The 14,216-nt window shown below is 42.6% G+C and overlaps 1 protein-coding gene across 2 annotated transcripts in view; it reads left to right on the top strand.

Moving 5' to 3' along the window:
- Positions 1–13,601, top strand: part of LOC117422525 (vam6/Vps39-like protein) — a 30,449-nt gene extending 16,848 nt beyond the window's left edge. For both annotated transcript variants that reach the window (XM_034927861.2, XM_034927858.2), the window contains exons 13-25: positions 2,419–2,559; positions 3,703–3,844; positions 4,355–4,441; positions 5,069–5,142; positions 5,485–5,583; positions 6,715–6,832; positions 6,958–7,086; positions 7,504–7,606; positions 7,962–8,007; positions 9,264–9,413; positions 10,105–10,239; positions 10,907–10,998; positions 11,677–13,601. In XM_034927861.2, the coding sequence (XP_034783752.2) occupies positions 2,419–2,559; positions 3,703–3,844; positions 4,355–4,441; positions 5,069–5,142; positions 5,485–5,583; positions 6,715–6,832; positions 6,958–7,086; positions 7,504–7,606; positions 7,962–8,007; positions 9,264–9,413; positions 10,105–10,239; positions 10,907–10,998; positions 11,677–11,758 (1,398 nt within the window). In that variant the 3' untranslated portion in view covers positions 11,759–13,601. The remainder of the gene's footprint in view (positions 1–2,418; positions 2,560–3,702; positions 3,845–4,354; positions 4,442–5,068; positions 5,143–5,484; positions 5,584–6,714; positions 6,833–6,957; positions 7,087–7,503; positions 7,607–7,961; positions 8,008–9,263; positions 9,414–10,104; positions 10,240–10,906; positions 10,999–11,676) is intronic.
- Positions 13,602–14,216: the final 615 nt, after the last annotated feature.

Raw genomic sequence — 14,216 nt, 5'->3', positions numbered from 1 at the left:
GAATATATTTGGCAGTCAATCTCGGATTGTTATTAATCTTCCTCACAATTCTTCTACTTGTTCTTGGTGAAAGAACCTTCTTTCTTCCAGACTGAGGGAGCGTTGTGACAGTACCACGAGTCTTGTACTTCTTGATAATAGAAACAATAGTTGAAAATGGGCTATTCAGATGCTTGGAAATCTTCTTGTATCTCCAGCTTTATAACAATAAATAATTTTCTGCACTAGGTCTTCAGATAGCTCTTTACTTTTTCCCATATTTACTTATTGTTAATGACATCAATCATCCTATGCCTAACATTTTATACTCTCTAAGAATGATCACCTACAATTCTCAATTTTCTAGACTTTTCTAGAATTACTTTCTGCATTATCATATTGAAATTTCTAGCACCTTGTAGACAATACAATCATAGCATCAAAGGGTATGAATACTTTTGAATTTTCATTTTTGGAGTTTTGCAAAAAAATTGCTGAAATAAATAATTGTAGACATCTATTTCTTGTAACTTTTTTTCCTCACCCACAAAAGCAAAACTTTTGCTACAAAAGATTCTTCCTAAAATTCTTTGAGAGACATTTCTAGAAATTATATATTTCCATTGGGGTATGTAAACTTTTGAGTACAACTGTATATATAATTTCTGGTACAAAATGAAACAGTATGAGATATCACAGCAAAGATAGATCAACTAGTATTCTCTCCCATCACCTGAAGCAGGCTGTTTCAAATGAAGATACATTACAGGAAGTGGAAGAATAGAAGAGCTTTCCAACAGAAAGAAAAGACAACAACATGACACACAATGAACGATCTCCCTCCTTCATGTTGATATTAAGATTCTAGCAAACGTGCTGCCCCATCACCTTGAGTCAATTTTACCTTCCATAATTTCCTAAGAGCAGACTGGTTTTATACAAAACAGGCACTCTCCTTATTCATTTATTTTTAAATCTTCGGCGCCTGCTCAGTTTTATTTACTCCCCATCTCGCTTGATGCTGAGAAGGCCTTTTTGATCATGTTAAGTGGGACTGTTTCTTTTCTACCCTCAAGAGGTTTGGTTTTGGCCGTAACTTTATCTCCTGGTTTGATGAAGTTACTTTACTCCTCTCCTCTGGCCTCTGTCCGTACTAACAACACTTCCTACGAATATTTTCCTTTTTCGTTGTCTTTGTATCCACTGGAACATTTAATTTCTTATAGAAACTAATAAGCCAGTCTTCAGGTGGTTTCAATCAAAATAGTTTTATTCAGCAAATTAAAGATAATACGACAGTGATTCCACACACAGGCCTCAGTTGATGGTATTCTGAGCAGCCCTGGTTAGTTTCAGTTTTGCTAAATTCTCACAGGCAGCAAAGCGCTATACCCATGCATCACAAGGTCGAATGACAAGGCTGGTGATTGCAAACAGCTGATGTACACCAGCTATGTACAGCTTGATTTTAAGAGTTCATTAACCCTGCGTTGATTCAGAGCTTACATTAAAAACAGGAAAATCACTCAATGTTTACAGACAGTTTCGATGATTTCTTTACCATTTAAAGGGACGCATAAACAACAGGTTGCATAATGGAAAGGAACAAAGGCTGAAGAAACAATAAGAGCTTGTGCAATTTAAGTGGAACAAACACCGCCCTGCACAGGACGTGTGTTTATCAGTAAAAGCCCACGTGTTCAATTTGTATAATGTGTTATTAGATGTTCCGTGACACTTACCTAAAGTTGTAGCAGGTCACTTTTTTTTAAATAAATTTAGTCGTCGCCAATTTTTTTACCCCGGTTTTCTTCCCAATTTAGCATGCCCAATTATTATCTGTATCCTCGGCTCACCGCTCGCAACCCCCCCGCCGACTCGGGGAAACTGCAGCTTGAACACGCGTCCTCCGAAACGTGTTCCTGCCAAGCCGTCATTTTTCGCACTGCGGATCCACATCGATGCCACCAGACCTATAGTGCCGGAGGACAACACAGATCTGGCAGCTCCACTGCAGAACCACAGGCGCCCTATCCGCCACAGGGGTCGCTGATGCGCGGTGAGCCGTGGATTCCCCTGCCGACCTAAGCCCTCCCTACCCGGGCAGCGCTCGGCCAATTGTGCGCTGCCCCCTAGGAACTCCCGGTCACGGTCGGCTGTGACGTAGCCTGGATTCGAACCTGCGATCTCCAGGCTATAGGGCACATCCCTTTTTAGTTTTCTCTTTCCTTTTCTTTCTCTATTTCCCATCAACTGCAGTGTGCATTTATTTAAGCTTCTATTATTGCATACGTTTATATATTTTTTCCTCGCTGCCGATTGCTTTTTGTAAATGTACTTCTGTTGATAATATAAAATCAATAAACAAAGTTATAAAAGGAAGATTGAAAAGCCTTGTGTGGCGCTCCTTTAAGAAGGGATTGTCTGTCTGTGTTGTAGAAACGGAGTCACCTGGTGAAGAAGCTGAATGATGCGGACCCCTCGCCCACCTCTCCTCTCATGGAGGGGATTCCCACCATCAAGTCCCGCAAGAAACTCCTGCAGATCATTGACACCACGCTGCTCAAGTGCTACCTGCATGTAAGGATCTCAAGCGCCAGGACTGCAAGACTGGCATAGCACAATCTAACACACTACTTTACTAGGCTGGGGCGGGCCATCTGTTGCCACAATCAGACCCCTTGCTCAACAAAAACACTAAATTGATTATCAATTTTAATGAGATCCAAATCATATGTATTTACTGCCAGTGCAAACGAAACCAACCCCACAACATGGGTTTCCGGATTGGTGACAACACAACAGTGCTGGTATCACTTTGAAAGGCATGCCAGTCTTGGTGGTCACCGTTACATGAACAGACCTCACACCTAAAGTCTTAAAATAGGAAAGTCCAAAGCAATCATTTATAATAGGCCAGCTAAAACTGCAAACACCAGAGCCCTATGGATGATCAGTCAAACACCAGAGCCCTATGGATAATCAATACCCAGTCGATCATATGCTTGAAATCGTTTCAAATTGTTACTGTAGTAATGTTTAGCAAATTAAATCAGGTTTTTATTAACCCTAACCCTTAGCTAAAAATGAACAATGTTTGTTAACAGTTAATAAACTAAAACACGGCCCTTAAAATAAAGTGTGACCTAATAGCTATACTGTAGTTTAGAGGGGCCAGCAAAACAAAAGTCTTCCTCACTAGTTATTAATTAAAAATTCTTTCTAAATGCCATTTTTAACAGAAGATCTTATGTTTATGTATATTTTATTGAACACTGTTGTTTGCTGGAGTTAATGAGGCAGTAATGTGTAATTTGTTTCATTTTGGGAGGGGTGTTCATCAGTGTAGGGGCCCCCAGTTTTATCAGATCAGAAACTTTCTGGATTAAATTTTAGTTGTGCTGAGTTGCTGATCTTGGCTGGAGACCATAGGGAGCGCTGCATTGGCGTTTGCATTCCCCCAGACTAGAGAGAACCACCACAGCGCACCCTGCTGGACAGGTGCCAAGCAGAGACAAGTCAGGCTGAACTTTTGCCTCCAGGGTTTGTTAGCTTGGCATCACCCACTTCTAGGTTTAGCAGGCGAAAAGAGGTATAAGAAAATGTACCAACCAGAGGAGGCTATTCAGCCTATTGATGCTCGTCCAGTTCCTGGTTGATTTCAAAACTAGCATCCCAGTGTCACTCTGCATGGATTAACCCCTCTTGCTGTTTGTGTTTCAGACCAACGTAGCCCTGGTGGCACCGCTGCTGCGCCTGGAGAACAACCACTGCCACATCGAGGAGAGCGAGTACGTGCTGAAGAAGGCTCACAAGTACAGCGAGCTCATCATCCTATACGATAAGAAGGGGCTGCATGAGAAAGGTAACCGCACTGCCTCATACAGGCCTCGCTGTGCTTTCAACAGAGTGGGAAAAAACTACTGTAACAAGAAATACAGGAAACTCCCTCGATCTAGAGAAGGAGCAGGTGAATTATTGTTCTGAGTCCTTAGTTTCAGGTTGCTAAAATAATGAATACTCTCTTGCCTTGTGATTGTGAAGCCTCAAAGGTTACTGTCAGAAAGAACAGGCACTAGGTGCCTGCCGGTACGTACAGCATGTTGCGCTTTAATGTTTTACATGCGTATCTAGAGAAGCACTTTTTAAATCGTGATGGATCTTGGTAAGGACGTCATCAAGAGTAGGAAGTTATCCGGGGTATTGGAATGAGGTCGGAGGTGAGTGCGTGCATGGGTCTGTCTGTGTGTCCATATTAACTGGCATGTAGAGAAGCGCTTACCCAGTTCTGATGAGGCTTGGTTATGTTTTTCATTACCACATGTTATTGAGGTGATCCGACTGTTTGTATGTTCTGTCACTTTCTCTTTCTCAGGCTTGCAGGTGCTGCTGGATCAGTCCACGAAGGCTAACTCCCCCCTCAAGGGCCATGAGAGGACGGTGCAGTACCTCCAGAGACTGGGTAAGCCAGCACTGTCTAAACTACAGGCCCCTCGCACTGGGGCAATGCTGAAGCAAAGGCAATCTGGGAGGGTGAGCTGCCACATGATGTGCTCCACAACTTCCTCTGGGGGGTGCTGCATGTCCATAATCTACATGAAGTTGCATTTACTGTCCTCTGAACTGTAAAAAAAAAAAAAGATGATCTTAGTATAGTTAGTTTAGTCGTGTCATACACAGACAACATGCTGACCGTGGCACAGTGAGTCAAGATTGTACACCTTTATTGTACCAGCAAGAGCTATGCTGCTGCTGCTTTAAGAGCTTCTCACAGAATTCCAGCAGGCTTGCAGTGATGAAGCTCCGATCAACTGCTGACAACATCCTGCCAGAAATGGATGCTGGAATTAATGCAAAAGGAAATCACATTGAACAGCATCATGGATTTAAACCCAGGAATGCTGGTGAATTAAGCCTCTCCTGGCCACATCATTTAGTCCCCAAGTGAGTTCATAACACCCTGTACTGTTTTTCATACAATTTACTGGGGCTGAGTTTTACAAACATGCTTGTTTCTAGTAGTTGTAATAATGCTCTAGTCCAAACCTGTTCTTCACAGATTGTAATCAGAGTTCTTTCTTTCTTTCAGGGGCGGAGAACTTGGGAATCATTTTCGAGTTCGCTCCCTGGGTGCTGAAAATATGTCCTGAAGATGGACTGAAGGTAGAGCGTTGAAAGAGTCTGTGTGTGTGTGTGCGGGGATGGATACAAGACTCCCATTGCATAGCAGTCTGATCCATTCCTGGTTTTACTATGAGATACATCTGAGCTTGTTACCTACACACTGTGGCTAATCAAGCTCATAGTGAAACCTGGAATGGGTGAAACTGCTGTGCAATAGGAGTCTTTATTTCCGTCTCGGGTGTATGCGTTATCCTCCACAAATAGGAACATGAATCAAAATGAATGTCCTTGTCCTTTCTGTATTTATTTTTGGTGCTTGGTTGTGCAGAATGTGTGTTATTGTGAGGAATGTTTGTTCGAGTGCTTGTTCTTGTCCTCCAGATCTTCACTGAAGACCTCACGGAGGTGGAGACTCTGCCGAGAAAGGAGGTCCTGTCCTTCCTCAAGGAGGGCTTCAAGGAACTGGCCATCCCATACCTGGTGAGGAAGACTAAAGACAGCACTTGCTTACTGCCTGTGATTAAAATTGCCTAGAACATTCTTTACTACAAGTTATTGTGAGTAGTGTGGTGGGACAGGTTTAGAAATTAACTTTAAGGTGGCCACTCGGACCAACAGTCAAGAAAATCTAGTGGTCCATTAGAGAAAAAGCAAGTGAAAGCTATCAAATTTGAGCCAAATAAACACTTCTGATGAAATGAATGTGTAAAAGGGGACGTTGTACAATAGAAAACACAAACGAAACGGTGACCACTATACACTACATTTCCCTAGCCAGTGTTAGACAGCATGTGGAGTGAGGTACCTGCATCTGTAACCTCGATTCTGACCCGTTTCCCAAATCTCAAACACTGACTCTAGAGATCGCAGCTCGGGTTGCGTGTGAATCCTAATCTCGAATGCTTGATACATGCTGCCAAAACTTTTTAAATGGGGGGTTAACAACAGCTGTGTTGATCCTCTGTTTGATAGCTTGTTTCTCACCTGCAGTTTTCGTGCAGATTCTGGCAAGGTGGTAAAATGCAACATCTTAGGGCTGTCAAAATATTGAAATGCAGTATTATAAAAACGCAGCCTTATTCACAAGCATTCACAAGCCACGTTTCACTTCCATTTTGTGTGAGTAGCACTTGAAACAGCGAATAATGACTGATTGAAGTCTGACTGACAGGCGGGCGTAACCTTCATGGAACACACATTCCCTAGTATTATTGACTCCTCAGTCTGAGTAGCTTTTGAAACAGCCAATGATAGCAGGGCAATTGAAGTCAATCAGGATACTGCCTTGGTAGTAATTGAGCTAATAGAGACTGCACTCTGCGCTTTTTTTAATTTCTTTAACCGGCTACATTGAATGAATGTTACTGACCCTTACCACAGTACAGTATTTATTCACTGTTTATATTAATCAGTTATTTTTTATATTATGTCATGAAAAGTTATTAAGCAGATAGATTGCTGTATAGCACCTTCACATGAAAGTAGCTATATTATATTCTTATTGATTTTGATATTGCCTGGCTCGCCATAACCCCACCATAACATCATTATGGTTTGTTGTGACATGTCCTCCATAAACATGGCCTTAATATTCCCTTTCCTTCCCCCTAGGAGCACATTATTCTGGTGTGGGACGAGGTGGGATCAGAGTTCCATAACTGCCTGATCCAGCTGTATCTGGAGCGAGTGCAGGTCCTGATGAAGGAGTACCTGAACTCGCTGCCCGAGGGTGAGACTCAGACGGGAGGGACAGGGGGTTGAGAAGAAAGTCAAAGAACTGCAGGAATTCTCCAAATTCTATTAGTGCGCAGTCTTCTAGAACTCTTGTGTTTTGTTTTTTTTCTTATTTTAAAGATGAGAGCCCAGTGGCTGCCGGGAATGAGGAGGGGGAGCTGGGGGAATTCCGGAACAAACTCCTGAACTTCTTGGAGATTTCCAGTAACTACGAACCAGACCGTCTCATCAGCGACTTCCCCTTCGACGGTGAGAAACGCTGTCAGGATGGCATTCATTTCTGACTCTGCAAGAGGGATCCGTACGCATTGCACAGTGCCTCTGAGTAGAGTACTGCAGGGAGGTTGTACTGCAGTGATTAATATAACTGATGGTTCTGATTCCCTGTCGTGGCAGGGGATGAATGACTGTGACGTGCTGTGCTGAGAGGTACAATCGGTTCAAAGCAGATTTACCATCAGTAATACACCAAGGAGGTTCTGAAAGCCAGGCCTGGTTTCTAACCTTGCAGCACTGTGCGTTATTAATTTGCTTTATAGTGCAGTTTAATTGACTAGTGTAAGTGTGCATGTATGGAAGCCCTGGTACCCAGGAGCTGCCCCCTGGTTTGTTGTGAAGGTGTAATCCATCACTCATCCTCCCCCTCTCTCTCTGTCTGGATGTCAGGGCTGCTGGAGGAGCGCGCCGTGCTGCTGGGCCGGATGGGGAAACACGAGCAGGCCCTCTTCATCTACGTGCACATCCTGCACAACATCAAAATGGCTGAGGAGTGAGTACTCTCTGTGTGCTCCTGTTCATATGGATGTTTTAGAATAGGGGTGTGAAGACACTTGGAAATTCAGAGTCATTTCCTTTAACATGTTCTAGGTTGTTAGCCGTTTATTAATTAATAAAACCTCTTTTGGAATACAGACTTCTTGTAACATTAAAATAAATGTGTCCGTGTCCTTGATGACTGCAGATCTAATACAGCTGCTATGTTTGTTGTTACAGTCGATTCTCATTACGATGTATTGCAAGGGAATGTTGGAATTCTCTGCCAATTAGCCATGCAACTACTGTGCATTGATACTGCACAGCATCCGCTAAACCTGGCTGTGTCTCTCTGTGTTGATCCCACCCAGGTACTGCCACAAACATTATGACAGGCTCACCGATGGAAATAAAGATGTGAGTAGTGTACCTAGTTTCTTTGTGACTGGCTAACTGCTGGATTATCATGCTGCCAGGAACGGATATAGTGGAAGTGGCCATATCTCTGTACAGCTATGGCCAAAAGTTTTGATATTTTATTTAACATCCTGTATCATCGTCATAATCATAGTGCAGTATTTCATATTCCATATCGAATTTCAATTCGTCAATTTTTATTACTATACAGTGGTTTGTAATTCAATATGTTAACATTATTCAGCAGGTTTCATTCGACTTTATGAAGTAAAATTAGTTAATTCTGTAGTATGATGCAAAACCTTTGGCCAGAGCTGTAAGTACATCTATATATATGTCCCACTTAAAGTTTTACATAGACCCAGAAAACTGCTTGTACATTTTTTATCAAACTTGCTGAGGACATTCTTCAGTATATTGATATTAAATGTAGCAGGATCCTGGGGTCTGTGTCACACATTCCTTTTTATATATCTAGAGCAGTGCTTTTCAACTCCGGTCCTCGGGGACCCCTGTGTCTTCTGGGACCCCTCTGTCTTCTGATTTTCATTCCAGCTGAGTTCTCAATTACTTAACTAAACCCTTAATTGAACTAATAATTAGCTTAATTAGACCTTTCTTAATTGTTCTCTGCTCCTATAATGGTGCAGATTTCAAGTTATTTTTTAACATTTTTTAATTAAATTGAAATCTCCAACTGTTTAGAGCTGAAAACAAGTAAAAAGGCCTAAATAAGCTAATTATTAGTTCAATTAAGGGTTTAGTTAAGTAATTGAGAGCTCAGTTGGAATGAAAACCAGAAGACACGGGTCCCTGAGGATCGGAGTTGAAAACCAGTGCTCTAGAGAAACGCTTGTCCAGTTGTGATGAAACTTGCTGAATCAGAATCAGGGGGTGTATGGAAATAGTTGTCCGTCAGTCATTTTACACATGATTACAGTGGATATAGGACATGGGGATCTTCGTTTTCAGGTTAATGAAAGCTCTACTGTTGTATCACAACCATAGCGGGTGATGAGTAGCATTGGCATTGTTTTATATATTACAGTCCTTGTGAAGTGTAGTTCTCATGGAAGGGGAGGGACAATGGCACTCTGTACTGGTAGAGCCTACCCTGTTCTAGCTGTGTGTTTGCGTGTAGTGCTGCATCGCTGTAGACCCTAACCCTACCCTGTTCTAGCTGTGTGTTTGCCTGTAGTGCTGCATCACTGTTGCCCCTGTGAGGGCTGTGGTTTAGGTGTTTTTTCTCTCTTCAGGTGTATCTGTCTCTGCTGCGGATGTACCTTTCCCCCCCAGACGTTCACTGCCTGGGGCCAATCAAAATGGAGCTGTCTGAACCGCAGGCCAATCTACAGGCAGCGCTGCAGGTCCTGGAGCTTCATCACAGCAAACTGAACACCACCAAGGTACAACCATGGGGCGGGAATAAGACTCCCATTGCACAGCAGTGTGATCCACTTTTACTGTGAGTTTAATAAGACACACCTGAGCTTGTTACCTTATACACTGTGGCTAATCAAGATCGTAGTAAAACCCGGAATGGGTGAAACTGCTATGCAATAGGAGTCCATCCCTGGCACCCACATCTCTCTCACTGAACAACACATTGAACCAGAGCAGCCTCATTAACTGGGCAGAACTGTATTTAGCTTGTTGGGTTTTACACTAAAGTTGGATCCATTTCTCCTATAGTTTGTTTACATGACCTAAAGTTGAAGCTTGAGTTTTGAACAGCTTATGGGGTTGCGTGGTAAGCACTGGAGAATCACACTGGATTACATCAACCAGTGAATAACTGCAGGGTCAGAAACCAGGCCTGGCTTTCACAATTTCCCTTGTGTATTACTGATGGTAAATCTGCTTCCATTGTAGTGCTGTGCTGGCTTAATCCAGCCGGCTTTAAATTGATCGGATCAACCCCTAAGTATTTAATTTTCTATCAAGGGGGGGGACAGTCCTTTGTGATATTGTACAATAAGCCATTATTATTTTGAATTATCCCTGCAAGGAATGCATGCCCCCTGTGTAAGAGACAGAAGAGGTGTCTGTTTTCATGATAGAGGCAGCTCTAATTTCGAATTTTGATTTATTCCCCAGGCGATTAACCTCCTTCCCGCTAACACCCAAATCCGGGAGATCCGAGTTTTTCTCGAGAGCATTCTGGAGGAGAACGCCAAGAAGAAGAGATTCAACCAAGTTCTCAAGAGCCTGCTGCAAGCGGAGTTTCTCAGGGTAACTAGCCAGCCGTGTGATCGGAGAGCCAAGCTGAGCACAGACAGCTGTGGGCTCTGGCCATACATCAAGCACAGGGACAGGGGGCAAGGCCTCGGAGGACCCCTGAAGTCTGGGCCGGAAAGCTGAGAAGATTATTTTAGCTGGGTATTTTAAGTCAAGTAGGGAACGCTTTGAGATACTGGCTTCATACTCGATTCACTGCTGTGTTCTGTAACTCTCGTGGGCAAGTTCAATTATATAGTACTTTTGAGCCAGCAAATTTTACAAAGCTGCTGCCAAAGAGTCAATGCCTCATTTCTCAAGTGACTGCCATATTGAGGTTTCTGCTGTATAGGGACACAGTTATTTTCTTAACACTTGGTACACAAGTCTCTCAGTCAAGTTTTTACAGTGGTTGTAAAAATGTACTGCTAAATTGTTTGATCCTCTGGTGATCTCGACCATGTCAAAGACACAGACCACAAATAACATACAGCGACACAATTCTATTCTGTGATTAGTTTTTTCTTTAGTAATACCAGTACATGTATTCCATACAGTTGAGAGATTCACTTTTTTGAATAATATATATAATATTAAGTTATGGTTCTGTTGCAGTCACCAGGGCAAACTAACCGAATCCTGACTTGAGGTTTGCAGTAACTCCTGTGTGTTCCTGTTCCAGGTTCAGGAGGAGAGGATTTTCCACCAGCAGGTGAAGTGCAACGTCACCGAGGAGAAGACGTGTCGCGTGTGCAAGAAGAAGATTGGAAACAGGTGAGTACTGCTGGGGTGGGGCTTTGCAGACCACAGGGGTGCTTCAGTAACGAGTTTATTTTACTTAAACAAACAAAATGCAGCCATCTGGTGCAAAGACATGATATTTTCAAAGTCATTTTGCAAAAAGACAATCCTACTACAGCTAATTTCAGATTTTTGGTGTCTCCTATGGAAATAAGTCCTACAAAAACGATATAAAGGCGTACCCAACACTAGGACAGAGTTTTTTTTTCTTGGAGTGCTCAAGCAGTGTGGTGCGGTGCTCTCTCGCTTGCACAACTGTGAGCTGACCGCAGCCGTTGCCTCACCGTGCATGAGCTCCAAATTCACACGAGTGAGCCCCACTTTGCATGGGCAGCAGTGTGGAGTAGTGGTTAGGGCTCTGGACTCTTGACCGGAGGGTCGTGGGTTCAATCCCAGGTGGGGGACACTGCTGCAGTACCCTTGAGCAAGGTACTTTACCTAGATTGCTCCAGTAAAAACCCAACTGTATAAATGGGTAATTGTATGTAAAAATAATTTGATATCTTGTAACAATTGTAAGTCGCCCTGGATGAGGGCATCTGCTAAGAACTAAATAATAATAATAATAATAATAATAATAATAATAATAATAATAATAATAATAATAATAATAAATAAATAAATAATAATAATATTAATTTCTCTCCGCAGTGCGTTTGCCAGGTACCCGAACGGTGTGGTGGTTCATTATTTCTGCTGTAAGGACCGCAGCGCCTGCCCAACGGAGCTGTGAGCTTCCCCCAGCCCTGAAATTCACCGCCTGGCGACTCAGAACCACGGAGCAAAGGCAAACTAGCCTGTTCTGATGGGGAAATCAGCAGTGCCTTTAAGAGCCCAGAGATTGTAGACAGGATAGTCGGACTCCAGGGGACTGGGTGGATCAGGATATAAGGTGGGGTTTGTCGGGGTCCTAGCCAAGGCTTTAAAATCTCTCTTAGCATTCGGTCCCCTTATTGTGCTGAAGATTTGTTGTATTTATTTATTTAGGGTTATTCACCCCACAATAGATTTAGAAAAGGTGAACTGTATCACTTCTATAGTCTAGTCCACAGACTTCTATAAAAATGGCCTTGTCTTTGACAGTGACTTTAAATATTGCGGCATTGCTAAGAGGAAACATTACACTTCTGACTGACTAATGTCTCTCTGATCTCTATGGAAAACCGCACATTTTTTGGATCAGTTTTACATCAGTTTGTTGGTTTGACCACAGAAAGTGATAAGGTACTAGGAAGCAGCAGTTTACAGTTTTAAATCTGTAGTGATCTTTAGCACCTTGGTAAGGGGGCCATTGGAAGCGTTTCCATTGCTAATAGGCATTGGGTTTTTAAAGCTGTGGTTATTGCTCCATTTTTGGGAGTCTTGAAATGGCTGGAGGGCACAAAGACACAGTCACGCTTTTCCTTGTTCCTCTTAAAAGCCAAAAGGAAACACCTTTATATATGCACTTAGTACTGGGAATGTAACAATACACGAAATACGATGCATGTCACGATATGATATGTGTATATCACGATACATGTGATCGTCCTAATGGGCTGCTTGTATGATGCCTAGTTAGATCAAATGATCATTCAGTGTTACAAGGTTACAAGGTGAACCGTTACATCACTACTTAGTACCCCTTTATTTAAAATGCTGAGTTGTTTACAGTATTTGAAGTTTTGTTTAGTTTTTTCACATATGGAGGCCTGAATTGCTAACTCATAAATGTTTCAGTTAATTTTCAATTAAAAATGATCAGCTTCACATGAAGGCACTGGTAAGCCAAGAAGACAAACACAGAGGCACTGAAGAAGGTGGGGGGATTATTTGTCTGTCTGGGTTTTTTTAATTTGCCGTATTTTAAAACAAACTTCTTCCTGGACGTCGGCTAAAAAGTTAAGGCTTCATATTGTCAAACTCATTTGTAATCTCTAGATTATGTCAAAAAGTTGCCAATTTGATATGTACAGGATGATTCATAAACACAACACACCGCAGGCACCGTGGAGGACAGAGATATATAATGCGCTGGTTTCACAGACCCCGATTCGCTGATTCAGTGTTACTCTAGGTAAGGAAGTCAGGAGTGTTGCTAATCGGAACTATGAAAGCCGCTGAAAGTGTTGATCACCGTTTTTGACCCGTCCACATGATCTTCAGCTCCATATGTATTCCTGTCCGTCATCACTGTCTATTTGTATCCCTGAAACCAAATACCCTGTAGAAATACAAAAGGAACATTCTGGAGGATCACAGCTGTTTTTAGTCAAACTTCCATTTTATCCTCCCGAGACAAGCGGTTCTTTATCTTCTGCAGTGCCTCGGAAATGAAAGATGTGTTCATTCGTAACGCCCTCCAGCCCAAAAACTAGAACAATAATCTATAAATGTGTCTGTCCCTCTGGCAGGTGTGACGCAGACAGAGCGAGAGGGGTTTGTACAGAGGTCTATGTAATATAGTCATTATTCTGGGAAGATTGTAAAGAGTTCTTTATAACTACTGTATGACTTCAATGTGTGTAAATGCCTTTATTGATGATCAACATTATTACTGCTTCTCGCAACAACTGAATAAAGTGGTGAAAAGATCACTTTTGTTGTCTTTCATTGTCATTTTGAAGGTGTGAGGATTGCTATGCCAGGTCTTTGTCATTAGAACCAATTCACAATACTACTTCTAGTAGATTTGAGTCTATAGCCATCGACACTGATCTGATTGGGTCAATTTCAACGAGCTAAAAGCAGCACACTAACTGGGGATGATTCTGTGGTTAGTACAGAGGACAGTAACGGGATGATCCTGTGGTTAGTACAGGGACACTAACGGGATGATCCTGTGGTTAGTACGGAGAACAGTAACGGGATGATCCTTTGGTTAGTACGGGGGACAGTAACGGGATGATCCTGTGGTTAGTACAGGGACACTAACGGGATGATCCTGTGGTTAGTACAGGGACACTAACGGGATGATCCTGTGGTTAGTACAGGGGACAGTAACGGGATGATCCTGTGGTTAGTACAGGGACACTAACGGGATGATCCTGTGGTTAGTACGGAGAACAGTAACGGGATGATCCTTTGGTTAGTACGGGGGACAGTAACGGGATGATCCTGTGGTTAGTACAGGGACACTAACGGGATGATCCTGTGGTTAGTACAGGGGACAGTAACGGGATGATCCTGTGGTTAGTACAGGGGACAGTAAC

Source organism: Acipenser ruthenus, chromosome 15 (assembly GCF_902713425.1).
Source record: "Acipenser ruthenus chromosome 15, fAciRut3.2 maternal haplotype, whole genome shotgun sequence".
NCBI classification, from domain to species: domain Eukaryota; kingdom Metazoa; phylum Chordata; class Actinopteri; order Acipenseriformes; family Acipenseridae; genus Acipenser; species Acipenser ruthenus.
Note: the sequence above shows the minus strand (reverse complement) of the source record. Positions and strands in the feature narration are given on the sequence as shown.